Source organism: Erithacus rubecula (genome assembly GCF_903797595.1).
Source record: "Erithacus rubecula genome assembly, chromosome: 4".
NCBI classification, from domain to species: domain Eukaryota; kingdom Metazoa; phylum Chordata; class Aves; order Passeriformes; family Muscicapidae; genus Erithacus; species Erithacus rubecula.
In genome coordinates, this window is record NC_136686.1 from 5,193,869 (window position 1) to 5,210,867 (window position 16,999).

The window sequence follows — 16,999 nt, forward strand, 5'->3', positions numbered from 1 at the left end:
GCTTGCATTGCTGGGCTCGAGGGATTTTGTGGGGGGAGAGGAGTTTTTTTTCTTTAAAGCATGACTTGAAATGGAAAACAAAAGTATATTTTTCCCATTCTGACAAAAGTTGTATTTAAAAGTAGTTAAAAGGGTCTCAGTTCTATTGAGGTTTACAATAGAACGGCAATTTTGAACGTAGCTAACAATAAACATGTCTAGGTGGTTTAGCCACAAGAGAATAAAGAATTTATTTTGCTTGAACAAAGATAAAATGTTTGCATTTTAGATCCTGTTTCAATGATTTGAATAGAAAAGGATTTAAGACTTGAAATGTAACTTTATTGAAAGCTTTTGATAATAAAGTTTTAAAGGAAAGCATGCAGTATCTAAGAGTATGCTAAAACTCTGGTAGCATGGAGCAGCTGATACACAGAATCAATAAACAGAAAGCCAGCTCTTTCCACTTTATCCATGGCTTTGCTGCTGGCAGAATCCTTGAACATATGGTAGAGTGTGGAGTGAAATACAGACTCTTCTTCCAGCTCTTCTGAAAAAGCTTCACTGGTTTCATTGAGCTTGAGGTTTTGTATTTTCTCACCATTGAACATGTAAAGAGACCAGTTGTTGTCTTTGGCAGAATCTGCTGTAAGATGTTCACTTGCCTATTGCAGGAGAAAATGCACAGTGAGGTGAAGCCTGTGCCATTGCCAGAGTACAAACTCTAATGTTTGTGTCCCATGCTGTTAACCTGAGGGTGAGAGCCACTCCATCAATGGGCTGTGTTACCTTTCTCCAGCCACACGTGGGAGTGTTTGGCTGGCTGGGAGAAGTTTTAACCCTGTGTTTTAGTTCCCAGGTGGAGACAGATCAACACTGGGGTTGCTTATTCCCTTCTTTGCAGTAGGGAGAAAAAGAAACCCTACAGGAAGAAAACCAGACTGCTGGTTTTCAAGGGGCCTGTGAAGAGCATGAAGCTCTGTCAGCCCAGCTCTGGCTGAAGCCTCCCTTGGTGCCTGATCAGTTCCCTTCTCCTTGGCAAGTGTCTTGCTGCTGAGACTTGTGTCTCCTGAGAGCTCTCAAGTGCAGTCTGTGACTGAACTGAGGCAGGGGCTGGAGCCAGCCTGGGTGAGTCAATTCTTTGTCTCACTGGGGAAGGGGTCAGTGCTGGGCTGGCTCCACAAACCTTGAACACAACTTGCTCTGGCCCTGCTTCTCTATTCCACTTGCTGTGAGCAAAAGCAAAGGCAGCTGCCATCAGAGCCATCTGGTCATAGGCCTTCACCTCTGTCAGGGCAGCCTGCAGTGCACAAGTACAAGTCAGACACAGATCTCCCTCCATTTCCCTGTCACAGCAATGGCAGAGCCTGCTTTACTCAGTCCTGGCTCAGCTGGCAGCACAGCAGGGCCAGTGCAGGAAAGGGGGACCTGAGAGAGAAACAGGGAGAGAAACCAGCAGGAAACTCTGGCACTCACCTTCCTGGGCACAGGCACATACTCAGGAGAGTACTCTGCTGGGAAAATGTTCACTCCAGCTCTTTTCAAAGTTTCCCTGAGGGCAAAAGGACTCATCCATTTTCCTGTGATGTGGGAAAGCACCTTCTCTTCTTCCACCACTACTGAAGACAACATACACTGATTATCCTGTTGTACAAACCAGTGAAAGCAACTTACTGGTCAGGGAAGCTCCTTTCTGGTTTAGGCTTCAAGTGTTGATATTTTTGCTGTACTGGGTCATACCCACATAATCTGCTACTCTGGGTTGTGACCTTTCATTTACAGATCCTGAAGAAAGACTGCTTTGTGTAGGAATTCAGAAATGACACTGGTGTACTGATTTGCACACCAGTGAACAGATGGATAATCATGAGTGGCTTGAACTTTGAGAAGAAACAAGGAGCATTAGCAGCAGGCTGCTAGAAATCCTTGTGTTTCTCTTGGTAGAGCTGAGGGGAGAGGAACAATTTTCAGGTGTCTGACAGGGGGAACAGGCCTGAATGCAGCACCAGCAGCAAAGCACTGACAGAGTTGCCAGAGCAAATGCACAGATGCTTTCTCATGGTAAATAACTGAAATTAAATAACCAGGGCAGTGTTTGGAAAGGAAGAGACATTCAACTTGCTCTTGTGGAAGCATCCCAGATTCTTAATCAGGGACACTGTAATAATTATGGGGTTTTTTAACTGCAAATGTTTGATTAAAAAAATTGACAGTACCTTAATTTGTATCTGAATGGTTGCAAAGACTGCAGTAACTGTGAAGAGCCCTTCATCCACACCAGTAGGGTGCAATTCCCAGGACTGATAGGGCAGGTTCAGGTGAGCATCCTGGAGAAGGGCTACTGGATAAAAGGCACCCATCTGAAAGGAGATGCTCTTTTCTTCTGCTTCATAGGTTATGTTGCTGATGCCATCAGTTCTCCACTGCTGGCCTGGACAAAGGGAAGGGAAAGATACAGTGATGTCCATGGAAGGCTTCTGCCAGTAATGCTGAAGTAAGCCAAAAAAGTAATAATAATAATAAAAATAAAAAACCAAATCAATTAACATTGAAGTCCCCTTCTGTTTGTGGGCTCTAAACTGTTCCTTATCTTTACAGTCCAACTCGGGTAGAAATTCCACTATTGAATTTTAAAATAAACTTCTGTCCTAAGTTCATACCTGCAGGCTCCCATCTGGCTACCACAGGCACTTGAAAATAAATCACATTATCAGGAAGCCTCAGGGTTATCTGTACTGCTTCCTGTGTGCCATCTTCAGCCTGTCCTGGGGAATATGGAAACACCTCCAATCCAACATCCAGCAGCTTTGACAAAAGAAAAAGACAGAGAAGGGTTTATCAGAAAATGCAGGTTTTTTCCTTGGAGCTCCTCTCACCACTGCAGAGTTCTTTACTGCACTATTTAAAGGGTTTGCTAATATTGCACATTTCCAACTCCAACTTTGAAGGCAAGAGAAGAGCAGCTGCCCTGAGACCTTGGAGCCCTTCCAGTGCTGCTGAAGGCACCCTCAAGGCAGGGTGGCACAGCCATTTCTGACAGAGCCACAGCCTCAGGCAGCAGGAGCAGCTGTAATTCCACTGTCCCCACGGAGTCCCAGGGAAGGAGAGGTCACAGGGGGCTGGGGATGAACAGCCCAGGCCTCTTCCCCTGCCCCCAGTCCTGCTCTGAGTCTGGCTTATGGGGAATCCTGCTAATTAAAGGTTTCCAGCTTCACAGTCTGGGGAGTAGCTCAGCACCAGAGGAAGCCAGAGCCCAGTGCCCACAGTCCTCAGCCAGCCTGAGCTGAGCCAGCAGTGATTTTTGGTACCACTGTGCTTTTACCTCTCACATATGAGAAGCTGGTGATTGCAGACCTTGCCTCGTTGGTTTGCTGCTCAGGAAGTCGTGTCCAGTGCCTGTGGCAGCAGTGACAAACCTCAGGAGCAGCTCCCAGGGCTGCTCCCTGTCCTCCCTCACCTGCACCATGCTCCAGTCCCCGACGTCCTGGGGCTGGGGCGGCAGCTGCAGCGCGTCCATGTGGTACACACCCCCCACGGGCACCAGCTGCTGCAGATCAGCAACCCTGGGCGCCTCTTCTCTGCCTCCTGCCTCCTCCTGCAGTGCTTCCTCTCCTGCAAAATTCACCAGGCAGCAGCAGTTAACCTCTCCAGCTCCCTGGCCTTTCCCACTTTGCTGCTCTTCACTGTGTGTGCTGGAAGAGCTTCACTGCAGCAGCTCAGCCCCATCTGCTGGTGCTCTTCAAAAATCACTGACCTGGGGAAAGGCAGAGAGATGGGCAGTGAAAAGCTCTACTTGGTTTGGGCTGAGCTTTTGGATCTGTGGCCAGTTCCAAATGTTTTCTACAGGAATGAGGTTTTACTGACAAAATGAGTCCAATTACCCACAGGAACAATAATAGAGTAGGTTCTGGACAGGTTTTGTAAGATTGTATTGATATGAAAAGAAGTGAGGTAAATAAAAAGATATATAAAAATAAGGCACCAAAAGGTCATGTCCTGAAGGTGAAAGACATGGTAATTAGGAAGAGGGATTTAAAATAAACCACAATTTTCAGATAACAAAGATAATTTTTTTTTCTATGCATAATTACATATATTTCACAACTGTATGAACTTAAGGTTTAATTAGTTGGAGAATGTTAGTAAAAGGCAGAAACACTGGACAAAAATGGCCACAAATATTTTCTTCAAAAAAACCAAACCAGCCCACATAAAACATCACATAGGATGGTACAGGAGGAGAGAAGTTACTGGTGACAGGAACGAAGAAAAAAAGTTTCAATACTCTAAAAACAGCTACTGTAATTGTTATGAAATTTGCTCTGAGAGAATAAGATCATATCAAAAAATGACAACTCTCTCTATAAACTATCTTCAAGCTTAAAAAAAAAAAAGTCTAAATGGTGTTAATTTTATGTCAGATTTAGTTGCATTCTGCAGAGGTTTTACTCTCCTGTATCACACACCACCATAATGTCCTTTTGCAGTTATTCTGAACAACAAACTTACCAGAATTAAAAAAACACTTCACTGCATTTTACAGTGGTAGCTTACACTTGAACTTTTTTAAAAAAAATAATAGTACAAAAATACATAAGTATCTTCTAAAGAAACTACTTATTGTCCCAAGGTAATTTATCTGCCTAACAGTGGTACAATAAGGGTAGATCCAGAGAAACTGTAACTCTTCTATGTTGTTGCATTTCTGGTTTTTAACCCTCATTTACCTGGCTCCTTCCATTGCTGTTCTCAAAAGTGATTGAAAGGGTTTGCAAACCATGAGCATGCTAGAAAAAGCAGTTTTTTCCTTCTTTGCTTTTTAAAACAGATGAACAAGCTGGAAAATACTCAGGTATATTTGGTATCTGTGCACATCCACTTCACCTAATACTGTGGTAGGGGTTTTCAAAGCCTGACAGAAGTAAAATAGAAATTCCTCCACATGAGGCCCAAGTATTTTATATTCTCTTGAAAACCTTGCTTTTAGGCTCTAGTCTGACACCTGTGCTCAGTCCAAAGTGTTGTAGGGTGGGGTTTGGTTTTTCTACCAGAAGAAAAAGGCTGTAAAGTGGAGCTAAATTCTGCTAATAGTTGTTTGCAGTTGTTTTATTTAAGTCAGTACCACAAGAAAACTCACTGTTATTAAACCAAAGGGCAACACCACAGCACTGCAGAAATTTGTAACTTATGTGGGACAGATAAACAGATTTATTTCCTAGAATTAGGCCCTCTCAGTTTAAGCATCCATTCAGGTAATACTCAGTAACACCCCATACTACACCAATGCCTACCATGATATGCACTGGAATCATTCATTTTCTGAGGAAGTAAATATCCCCAGAGCCTGGCAGATTCATAAAAATTGTGTGTCTCACCCATATGTATAATAATACACATATCTATATAAACATGATAAACATGTACATAAGCATAAATAATAAATAAATAAAAACAAGTGTGGGGACAAACTCCATTTTCCTGTCTGTCCTGTTATTGCCACATTTAGCAATCATTACTAAAAATGTCAAGAAAACCCAAGTGTTATCAAAACATCCCTATATTTATAACAGTGTTTCCATGGATCATAGGAAGGGTTGGAAGGGACCTTAAAGTGCAGTTCCAGCCCCCTGGACACCTTCCACTGTCCCAGGTTGTTCCAGAGCCCCATCCAGCCTGGCCTGGGACACTGCAGGGCTGGGGCAGCCACAGCTGCTCTGGGCACCCTGTGCCAGGGCCTCACCACCCTCACAGGCAACAATTTTTAACATATAAAATACTTAACCTAAGTACTAAGCAGTGCTGCACGTAAAAAATAACCAAATACCTTGTGATGGCACATCCAAAATGTCTGAATTCTTCTCAGTTTCCTCCTCTGTCTCTTTTGCATTATCTGTGTTATTGCTCTTTTCTTTCAGTGAGGCAGCACTCTCCTAGAAAAAAAGCAAAAGACATTTTTCCATTAGTCAGAGACAAACACAATGATGAAAAAGTTATCACCTCTTCAAGGAGGCCCAAGGAGAAGGGATACAGAAACATTTGTACCAATCTTGCTACAGGGTCAAGGCTTTAAGAGAAATAATTTCTACCTAGCTAGCAAAAATATTTTGATTAAAGTACTCACTAATTTGGAACTAGATTTATAGAGACAAAGTAATTACTTCATTTCCACAGCAAATTCCATCTTGAGATCCCTGAGTAACAAACAAGCACACAACACTTTCTCAGCAGAGTGTGCACTCAAAAATTGGGGTTTTGCTGATTTTACAGTCAGCAGAGTGGCACAAAGTAAAATGCAAGTTGAGGCTGAATCCAAACCAACACTGAAACTGTGCCAGAACCCACCTGCAGCTTGTGCCTGTCCATGAACTGTGCCTGGCCCATGATACATTCCCTTTCACACTGTATTTCACTGCATTTACACACAGGAATGTGGGGGAGCTCAAGGCACAAACAGACAGGAGGATGCTGAGAAACATTCCCCTGGATTTCCAGACAGATATCCAGATCAACTCATCTATGCCACAGCAGACTTTCTGGAGACAGCACCTTCAGTGCCCTGGCTGTGCCTGCCAGCTGCTGGGAAGGACACACATCTCTTCAAGCAGAACAGGAATGTGAGAGGACAGAAGGTGAGAGGAGTCCTCAGTAGGAAGAGGAAAATTCACAAAATGGATTGAGAGGAAGAGCACAAGACCTGGGAAAGAAAAAGAGAAGGAATAAAATGAAGGAGCTTAAATAAGTCTGAGAAAAGTAAGTGAATAGTACCAAAAGATAAGATCTGTCATACAAAAAAAGAAGAAAAAAAGGAACCAAGAGAAGTAGGATTTCAAGCACTGATTCATTACAAAGGTGTTGGGGACTGAAAAGGAGAAAAGTCATGATCATGAACAGAAGTTTGATCCCTGTATGGATTCCAGAATTTATTCACTTAGGAGTTGGACTTGAGGATCCTTGTGGATCCTCCTTTCCACTCAGAATATCCTGTAAAATTGCTCTAAACATACTACAAAGGCCTCAGACTTTATGTTTAGTCAGTTATTTCTGCAGAAATTTTAGGTAGAGAACACAGGGCATTTATCTGAAAGCCACAGGTGATACACAAACTGAAAATCCCAAAAGCAGTATGGACAACACAAAGCCAAGGAACCTCCATCACACCTAAAGCCAACATATTCCATGGAAGCCAACTGAGGAAGAGGACAGGCAGCCAGGAATAGTATTTGAAAAGCCCTCTAAGAGCAAAGGGTCAGCACACAGACATGGAGCAGCCAGGCACCTGCACAGCTAACACCTGCTGAACTCTGAGTCTTACTCTGCACACTGCAAATTTTCCTAAAATTGGATTCCTGCAGGGGTTTTGTGGGGCTGTCAGTTTTGCAGAAGCAGAATCCATTCATCTGTACATATGCCAGAGATTTACAGAAATATCTTGATCCTTGATCCTACTCTTAAAACACCAACCAAATGCTAACAGCACACCCTGTCCAAACTTCCCTTTCTACTTTCCATCCCCTTGAGAAGATCTATGACACTGCTGACACAAAGTGCATTTTCCTATCAACCTTTAAGGATTTGGCTGTCCTGCACAGAACACTGTGACTGAGCTCCAAGTTAACAAGAGCAGAGTAAGGTATCCTTTGAGGAGTTCCTTTACTCACCTCTCTCCCATTAGATGGTGCCTCCTCTGCAGCAGGCAAGCTGGGCTCCTCCCTGCCTTCCTCCTCCTCTTCTCCTGGTTCTTGCCCAGTGTCTTTTGGATGCCCAGCTAACTGCTGGCTGTCTGAGGCCTCCTGCCTTGGCAGCCCTTGGCACTGCACCCACAGGGGAGACACGTGGTCATAGCGGGTGTGCAGCACTCGAATGGCCACGCTGCTCAGAGCCAGGGATTTGGGCAGGTCAAAGCCATGCCCTGCCTCCTGGAACACGTGGCTCTTGTACCTGGGAAGGGCAGTGACAACAACAGGCCCTGGTAAGATTGGAAGCACTTCCTCACAATTTGTGTTTCCTCACAAATGGTCAAATCCCCTTTGGGATTTGTTGCACTTTCTGAGAAATGTTGTGGGATGTCACAGTGCTTGTGCTGGCAGCTGTCTGTAAGACCCTCCAGCAAAGCCACAGCTGCATCAAGGGGATCAGAAGTTTTCAAGAATAAGTCATGACAAGTTGACAATGAGGCAGGATCAACTGGCAGCTCTTCTATAAACTACATTTCTGATAAAACTCAATAATTTATTGGGAAAATGCCTGCAGAGCTGTCTGTGTTACATCACTCTCAGCACTTTTCAAAATAATTCTAATAATACTTATTTTTGGATAACATAAGCTGGTCACAAGTTCTAAAAATCTTCTGGTAGAGCAACATTTAGCTTTTAATTGTTGGTTGAATATTTTAAGTGCATCTCTCTCTGCTGGTCAAAAGACTTTAACACTTAACCCATATGGGCTCCTCCTGCAGGGCAGTCTGACATTGCTCAGCACCCACCCTTTTACTTATCTTAACAAAACTCACAGCAACAGCTCCTTAGTCAACCTAAAATTCTTTTAGTAACTTACTCCTTATATTTATGGAGTGGGATTAAGAAGTCTGCTCAAAAAATCTCATTTTGACAATGTACAGTTTAGATGGTAATTCAATAAAAACACAAAACTTAGATTCAGAAATGAAAGTGCATCTCAGGCTCTAAAATATTTTCTCTAACTGAGCATCAAGTATCATTCACTGCTTTGCAAGCAACTGGAACAACTTAGAAAACACTAAATGCATCAGCAAGAAACACTGCTCCCAGAGGAATTTCAATTCTCTACATAAGCTTTATTGTTTTTCTTTCAAATTTGTTCTGGCAGTGACAGGGTTCTGCTGTTGCATTTTAAGAAAGAAACATATATATATATATATATATATAAACCACTCCTTAGCAACAGCCAGCACTTAGAGTCTGCAGAATGGATGCTATTCAACAGCAACAAAAAGATGATGAGAAATTGATTCCTGGTGTTTACTCAACAAAGCCAGGCCTCATTTCAAATTAATAATTTCAGGGTGCTGTACCTTACTTTCTTCTTCAGATTGACCCAAATACAGAAAGTACTATTTTTATCCTTTATGGCTGTGTGCATATTCCCAGTTTCAGAATCTTCATACATACTAGCTGTCTACAAAGAAAAAAGCCAATTAAATCATGTGTTATTTACTTCACTTTGATTTATCTACATTTACTTAAATAAATAACTAAATAAATACATGTAAGAATGAAAATACATCAGGTCAAGCCCAGCTGTGTTGTATCTACATACTAAAGCACATTCATTATAAATTCAAATCTGTTTCTTAAAATTTGAACTTCATTCCTCTTTTTCCTCTGACTACATAAATTTATGTAAATAAGTGCTGCCAAATAGGAGTTCTTCCATTATTGCTCTATTTAACAGGATAGATAAAAAAACCAGAAAAAGGATTTACTGAGTAACAATGGATCCTAGCCCAGAGTCACTGCACAGATTATTTTATCATTTATGCAACATCAAACTTGTGAAATACTAATTATATTGGGAGCTTAATCCTAAGTTCAGTAAACAATAATTCTTCATTTGCAGGGGGTTTTGACTGTGCACATACAACTGGTTCACTATTTCACTAATATTCATTTGTTAAACATACTTCATATATATATGATTAATGTTCTTGAAATAACAGGTCACTACCTACACATGCAGCTCAAAAAACTGACTCTCCAGCACAATTTTATTTTCTTGTTTGAGTACTCTTCACCTTTCCCAAGATCTTAGTTTCAGAAATATTTTAATCACATGAACTTGTGCTAAAAAACATGTGTACAAGGCAACCTTATGAGCTGGTTTTCACATCTACATTTTTTTGGTACAGACAACAAATTTCATACAATACCTCTTGTTTCCATCATCTCCAAATCTCACAAAATTTCCCAGTAGTTTATTCCTGTCTGACTTAATAATGAGATTTTCCACTGTAAACTTCAGATTTTCAGGATTTTTGAATAATCACAAAGTCTGGCAAGTGCTATAAACAGGATTTGGAAACTCACAGACTCATCTCTGTGACAGTTTAGGACCAAACAAAGCCAAGCATCATTAAAAGCCACTTGGAGTTAAACTTATGTGCACAACCTTGAAGCAGTGGATCTCACTCACTTTGAGCAGGTTCTGAGTAGCCTCATTGTATTTCTTACGAAGCAGATCCTGCAATTGCAGAATAAATTCCTGGTACTGCTCTCGTCGTTTTTCTGTGATCTCATCAGGTGATGTCTCCAACAGAAGAGACTCCAACTTCTCAATCAACTAGAAGACATTGATTTGGGAAAAGTATCACCATCCTTAACATAGTGTGTGTTCTGTCATAAAAAATGAGGCAAACCTACTTCCTTTGTATCTAAAGAGATTTCAGTTTTTTTAAACAGACAGATAGGAAATATAACCCAAAACCAAATCAGCCCTGTATTACACATGCAATTTCCCCCCACCCCAGGTTTCCAGAAGACCCCATTTAACTTTCTGAAAACACCATAAAGTCAGCAGAAATAAAAATAAAATCCTAAATTTACAGAGCAGGCACAGATTACATAAAATTGCTTCACAAGTTATCAATGGCTGGTGACTTCTGCTGATAAAAATCAGTTCTGGGAATTTTGGTTCTTACATCACATTTTACTGGCACAATGAGGCTGCTGTCCACCAAAGCATTTATATCTGACATGAGCTTGTATGTTCTGGTTTAAAATGGAAGGGAATGTGGGTGTTGGAATGCTAGACCTCAGTGTAGAAACACAGCACACAAATCCCTTCAATGCATATTGAAAGTCAATACACATCTTCAGGGTTAACAGTAAATCTGTAATTAAAGAAAAATAGAAAAATTGAAGAAAAACTTCTAGGTGTTAAAGATCTTTCAGTAATTTGGTCATGCAAAAAGGGAAAATACACTTTTCCCTTTTCTTAACATGGGGCTGTAAAGGATATGTTAAGCTTAAACTGAAATACACCATTTTTACACTTACATTTAGGACCACTTTCTCCTTCTCCATCACAAGCTGAATATCCTCATCTTGGCTATCATGCCACAAGCTCATGAAAGTGTTGATTTCCTGAGGTATGGTGGGGTCAGGAGTCTCATCACAGCTGAGGTAATGCTCCCACTGCACAAGAGTTCAGAGAAAAGTGGATACAGGTGTGCTACACACTGCTATTACAAGAAAAAGGAGGATTCTGAAAGACAAATATATTATAGTGACAAATTCACACCTGCATCTAAACAGGATTCTAACACCACCTGGTTTATTATCCCTATGCCAGGAGGTTTACTTTGATATTAATGTGTTACCATGCTTCTGCCCACCTCACACTTGCTGTTTATACCTATTTATCAGTGGGCTCTGCTCTGCTCCACAAAAACAATGAATTCAGTACCTGCCACAAGGGAGGTGCTGGAGGGATAAAATGACTGACAACAGAAATGAGGAAGGTGCAGGTGGGTCTCAGATCAGATTCTGACAAGAAAACAGAAAATTCCTGCACTGTCAATAAATTTGATTAAGGGCCTCTACTGCAACATGTTTACTCCTCCCTTCTCTGCCTCTGAAAGAGATTTCCTCTCCTTTACCAGCATCAATTCTTCTGTTGTAGAATCCCCTGGCAGGAATGTGAAATCCTAGATTAGTGAATTTTAAAAATAATTTTATTTTCCTATCAACTCTTGGTCATTTCTGTAAGTGGTGGAAAGAAAAAATCAGTGGCAGACTAAACCTACTTAATGCCAAACATAAGCCTAACACTGGCTCCTGGGATCAGTTTATCACCCATAATGGAATTCTTTTCATCCATAGCACAGGATATTAAGGAAACATTGTCCTCCTGTTTGCTGTGAAGATTAATAACCTTTTGTTACTGAAAATTGCATTACAAAGGAAAATGTAGCTTTTAAAGCAAAAAGCACTTACAGGATTGCATTCCCAACCACTTCCATTAGCATTCCCACCAACTTCGAATAAACCAACAATAGGGGAGTGCTGAGTGCACTGAAAACTCCTGTATAAAAGACTGATCAATTCTCAGTAATAAGACATCTGATTTTTTTTTTTTTTTTTACATATTGGCACTTAAAAGAAAGCTTCACTTTTATCATCACATTCTTAGAAGTAACAGCACTTTTTTTTTGAGAAAAAGGAGAAACGTCATGACAAGTTGTAAGTGCATGTCTTCATCTAAACTGAAATTGTTCAGAAATAGATGTGCAAACTCAGTATTTGGTATTATGTATTTATAATCTTAACAACACTCTGGTATTTCCTAAAATCTACCAGTGTTCTTTCAGACTTATTTTTAAAAAATAGTTCTAGTTTGTCAAAAAATTCATAAACAACAGCTGGTTTTACATCACAAGCTGTAACAGGGAAATGCCAATTGCATTCAGAGAAAAATTGTTATAGTGAGAGTGGTGAAGTTGTCAAAGATGCTGTGGTACCTCCAACTTTTAAGTATTTCAAAGCCCAACTGAGCACCCTGATTTAACTTCAGACTTTGCCCTGCTTGGTGCAGGAGGTTGAAGTACAGTAATTTCATAAATCCTCTCTAACATGATTTATCCTACAATTGTGAAGTTATTCTGCATAGACTTTAAAAGGATTAAGCCATATACAAGACAAAGAGAAAATCCTTGTGTCCACAAGCCTGTAGGATAATAAACCTTTGGTTCCTTACCTAACCAAATCTCATTACCACACTTTTACTGAGTGATGTGTCTACAAGATTCACAAGACTGAAATCTGCTGTATTTCCACACCTCACCACTTAAAATTGAACTTAACAGATGCATAATGCCATTGGGTGATGATTCAACCACTTTGGATGACATCCTGAACTTCAGATATCAACTTTTATATCATACATTTCCAGCCCTGACCTGGTTTGTACCACATCCTTCAAAAATCTGGCAAACCTCTTTCTCTAAATGATGACCTGTGATATCCAGGAACCACTGAAACAAATGTTCTACAGAATTTCTTTTTAAGCCCTGGCAGAACATTATTTTTTTAGTTCAGTCTGCTTTTAACTGTTTGACCAAAAAAAAAAAAAAAAGAGGAAGAATAGATACCAGAACATTTGAAATTGCAATTCCTTGTGACTCTTGGGGTAAGGTGTGGGGCATTGATATTTTGATCACCAAACAGGCTCCTCTTTGCCCACATTTCTTTTCTATGTGCTCCAAAGTAAAGATAAGAGACTGAGCATGGCCTGTCACTGCTTTGAGATGGAATTTGAAATGCTGTCATAGCACACACCTACATTCAATAACTGGAAACTCCTAAAGTCTCTCCCTTGCCAAACCTCTGGGCAGGTTTTGGCAAGAAAGCTCACCTTGGCTTGTTCTCTGAAATTCATTTTCCACTGCAGTGCATAAATAAACTTCTTTTCCAGTGTTTTAAGTTTTGCTACTTCAGACTCCTTCTCCCCTTGATACTGTTAAAATAAATATATCGAACAGAACAGTTAAATATTTGACTTATTTCTTACAATTATTTCACACAGAAGAAACAAATTGGGGATATCTGAAAGAGTTATTATTTAGACAAATCCAAAACATTGCAAACTTGCTTTCTTTATGAAACATCCAATTGAGAAGACTGCAGTAGTTTGCAATATGTTATTGCCATCACAACAGTTGCTGAGCCATATGATAAACATAATGTGACACATGACTGTGACCTCTCACTTGAACAGCTTCCTTAACAGCATCCTGGAGACAGCTCTAATGGGAGCTGCTAAAAAATGCAAGTGTAACTGGGAAAAAGTGTGCAAAATTGGTTTATTTTTTCCCTTTTAATTTCTATTACTTTAAGCTCATCTTCTCCCTAGGAGGAAAAAAATATTCTGTGAAATACAAGAGGAGTAGACAAGAGCAACTCTCAAAAAATTAGTTTGTTGTAAATCTCTTTTTTCCTTTTTAAACACAAAAATATTTATCTATTACCAGCTAGATTTTGTTCTGAATGCCAGACTGCTCAGAAAAATAAATAAACATAGTCTAATACACACACCTATATCTGCAAACACAAATCACTCTATCTGCCTGAGCAGGGAATCAAGTAAGGAATTTGTACCAAATATTCTCATGGGGCACACGAAAAATACATTCAATTGAAAGCACAGTGGAAATAAAAAAAATAAAAGCCTAAAAGCATTTAATCAAACTGAAGAAATACATATCACAAAAGGAAATTTATTTAAATGTATCAAAACTGGAAAATTTCCTCAGTATTGTTCCCAACAATAACTACACAAGGGAATTAATTCCTATAAATTACTGGTGTTTTACAGGCCTTATCTCAAGTTTAGGATTAGGATTTGATTTTTTTCATTAAGTAGAAAACTAACCTTTGCCTCAAGAATTTTCAAGTGCTCTTGACGTAGTCTCTCCCTTTCAAGCCTTTCTGCTTCTTCTCTTTCAGCCTGTAATAGGGCCTCAGCTGAGGATTGGGAAAGAGATTTATTTCCTAAATAAAATCTAAAGAATGTGTATATATATATATATATATATATATATATATATATATTATATATATACAGCTACCAGCTGTAATGATAAAATCACTATAAAATGAGCAACATAAATGCTTATCTTTCACTGCACAGAAATCTCCTGTATGAAGACTGATCCAAATTAATTTGAATTTTACTAAAACAATTGTAAACAAGTGTCCCTGGCACTGCCCCTATCAGTTTGAGGATAAAAATGGAAACAAGGACCAGCAAGTGCAGCAGGAGTGCTCTCTCCATCTACAGCTTCAATGGACACAAGTTCTCAATCCAAAGTCTTGAGTGAAACTCAGTACTTTAATCTCAAATTCCTCTTCTTTCCTACAACCACTGGTTTTCTATTTTTTTTTCAGTTTTACAGCTGTTTGTTCATTGAAATCCTCTTCAGAATCTGCTACTCCACAGTTGTGCTCTGATAGGGAAGTGAGATGCAGCATCAAGGAACAGGGAATTTGGCCCACACCAGAAAAGAGGGAGGAATCATTTGTACTTGTGAAACAGAGGCAGCAATTCACATCTAGCTCATGCCATTACTTTCTGCCCATTTCTCTAAAATACACAATTAGTCCATCATGTTCCCTCTGAATGAAGTGCACAGTACCTCTAAGCCTCTTTTCCCGGGCTTTCTTCGATTTTCCACCTTTGCCATCGGACTTCATGTTGGCAATAATGGAGAAGAAAACAAATGTCAGTATTATTGTTATACAATTTGGCAATTCCATAACTCTGTACTTTGCTCCCCCAGTGTGACCCCCTTCAGTTAAGACTTCAGACTCCCTAGGCAGCCAATGAAGCCCCCAGAATAGTAATGCACATTCTGGACTCAATATTCTTCTCCTTTTTATGATAAGGTCTTACAATTAATGTATTTTTCTATGCTAGACATTCCCAAACACAGACACGAGTATTAAAATATTTTGGTTTAATGTAGAAATTGAACAACAGGCAAATCTGCTAAAAAAAAAAAATAGATGCTACAACTTCAAACATTTTAGGAAATACCAGAAAATGTATTTTGAGACAAGCCTGCATTTAGAAGCACCTAATTCACAAGACAAAATAGTAATGAGTTCTCTTTTCTGTTATAAAATCTCACTGTAACTCCAGACAGTTCACTGTTCACCTCCAGCATAACCCTAGAATAACTACATTTTAAATTTGAGGTTCTCAGAAATTATCTGACCACTGGTCCTTCTTCACACACCAAGTGTGTTACAAATACTCCTATTTCACACTTTGATTCTGACTATCACACATTCAGATATAAATAACTGCTTGTTTGCTTCACATTTCCTGGCATGGCAATAAATATATTGGCATAAATGTATATATAAATACAACTTGGAGTACAGAGATTGCCTCTCTGCCTGGACACCGTTGCCAAGCCAAACAAGCAACACAAGCAGTGGCAGCACTGCAGGAACACTTGGCCTCCCTGCAAAAGGCACAAAACCTTGGTATCCTGGAGATGCCTCTTCCTCCTTCAGATTCACTTAACCCTGGCCATTGCCTCAGGAAAAAACAGAAAATCAATTTAAAAAATAAACACAACAGTGAAGGACAGCGTGTTTTTGCCTACCTACCTTTTTTTTCGCTTTCGCACCCTAAAAGATCAGAAGGGGAGAAAAAAAGGAAAGGGAACATCAGACAACAATGTACCAGCTAGAAAGGAACAATTAGCAAAATATACTATTTAAAATTGGATGTGAGCACCTATTGAAAAACTGTAACGACAATAATTTCAATATTGTAGAAAATCAGCTATTATCACATGGCTCTTGGAATGAAGTTTGTTACCACAGAGCCATTCTGCCAACAAATGCCAGCCACCTCCCGGCTGGCTCCACACGGAGCAACCAGGGCAGCAAGACACTGCACCGGGACTGACACATGAGGCAACACACCCTTCGGGTGCTTCTTTCAGCCTTAAAGCCATTTTCCCACCTCCTGGCACTTTGGCAGCTAACAAGGAACGTCCCGCTTTATTCCACCGCCTCATTCTTCCCTCCCCTGTCCACCACATAACCCACAGTCCATACCCCTTACCATGTCCCGTGGCGGGGCCGGTGTCCCTCAGGATACCGATCGCGTGGTGGGTGACGGTATCCGTGTCCCTCAGGGCGCCGTTCCCGTGTCCCTGTCCCTCAGGACGCCGTTCCCGTGTCCCTGTCTCTCAGGATGCTGATCCCGTGTCCCTGTCCCTCAGGACGCCGTTCCCGTGTCCCTGTCTCTCAGGATGCTGATCCCGTGTCCCTGTCTCTCAGGTCGCCGTTCCCGTGTCCCTGTCTCTCAGGATGCTGTTCCCGTGTCCCTGTCCCTCAGGACGCCGTTCCCGTGTCCCTGTCTCTCAGGATGCTGTTCCCGTGTCCCTGTCCCTCAGGACGCCGTTCCCGTGTCCCTGTCCCTCAGGGCGCTGTTCCCGTGTCCCTGTCTCTCAGGATGCCGTTCCCGTGTC

At 40.8% G+C, this 16,999-nt stretch overlaps 1 protein-coding gene across 5 annotated transcripts; it reads right to left on the minus strand.

Moving 5' to 3' along the window:
* Positions 1-202: 202 nt before the first annotated feature.
* On the minus strand, positions 203-16,886 carry DNAI7 (dynein axonemal intermediate chain 7). 5 transcript variants are annotated; one of them, XM_079304220.1, is made up of 14 exons: positions 15,146-15,856; positions 14,383-14,474; positions 13,366-13,467; positions 11,010-11,147; positions 10,147-10,293; positions 9,029-9,132; positions 7,638-7,917; positions 5,804-5,909; positions 3,437-3,591; positions 2,640-2,784; positions 2,196-2,410; positions 1,456-1,623; positions 1,166-1,279; positions 203-644 (listed from the first exon to the last, which is right to left on the minus strand). In XM_079304220.1, the coding sequence occupies exons 1-14, from the start codon at positions 15,264-15,266 to the stop codon at positions 369-371; spliced, it is 2,163 nt and encodes a 720-aa protein (XP_079160346.1). In that variant the 5' UTR covers positions 15,267-15,856; the 3' UTR covers positions 203-368. The 5 variants fall into 5 exon arrangements, with proteins under 5 accessions (XP_079160346.1, XP_079160348.1, XP_079160347.1 ...); XM_079304222.1 differs by lacking the exons at positions 1,166-1,279; positions 14,383-14,474 and adding an exon at positions 16,669-16,886 and having other exon boundaries at positions 15,146-15,197; XM_079304221.1 differs by lacking the exon at positions 1,166-1,279 and having other exon boundaries at positions 15,146-15,858.
* Positions 16,887-16,999: the final 113 nt, after the last annotated feature.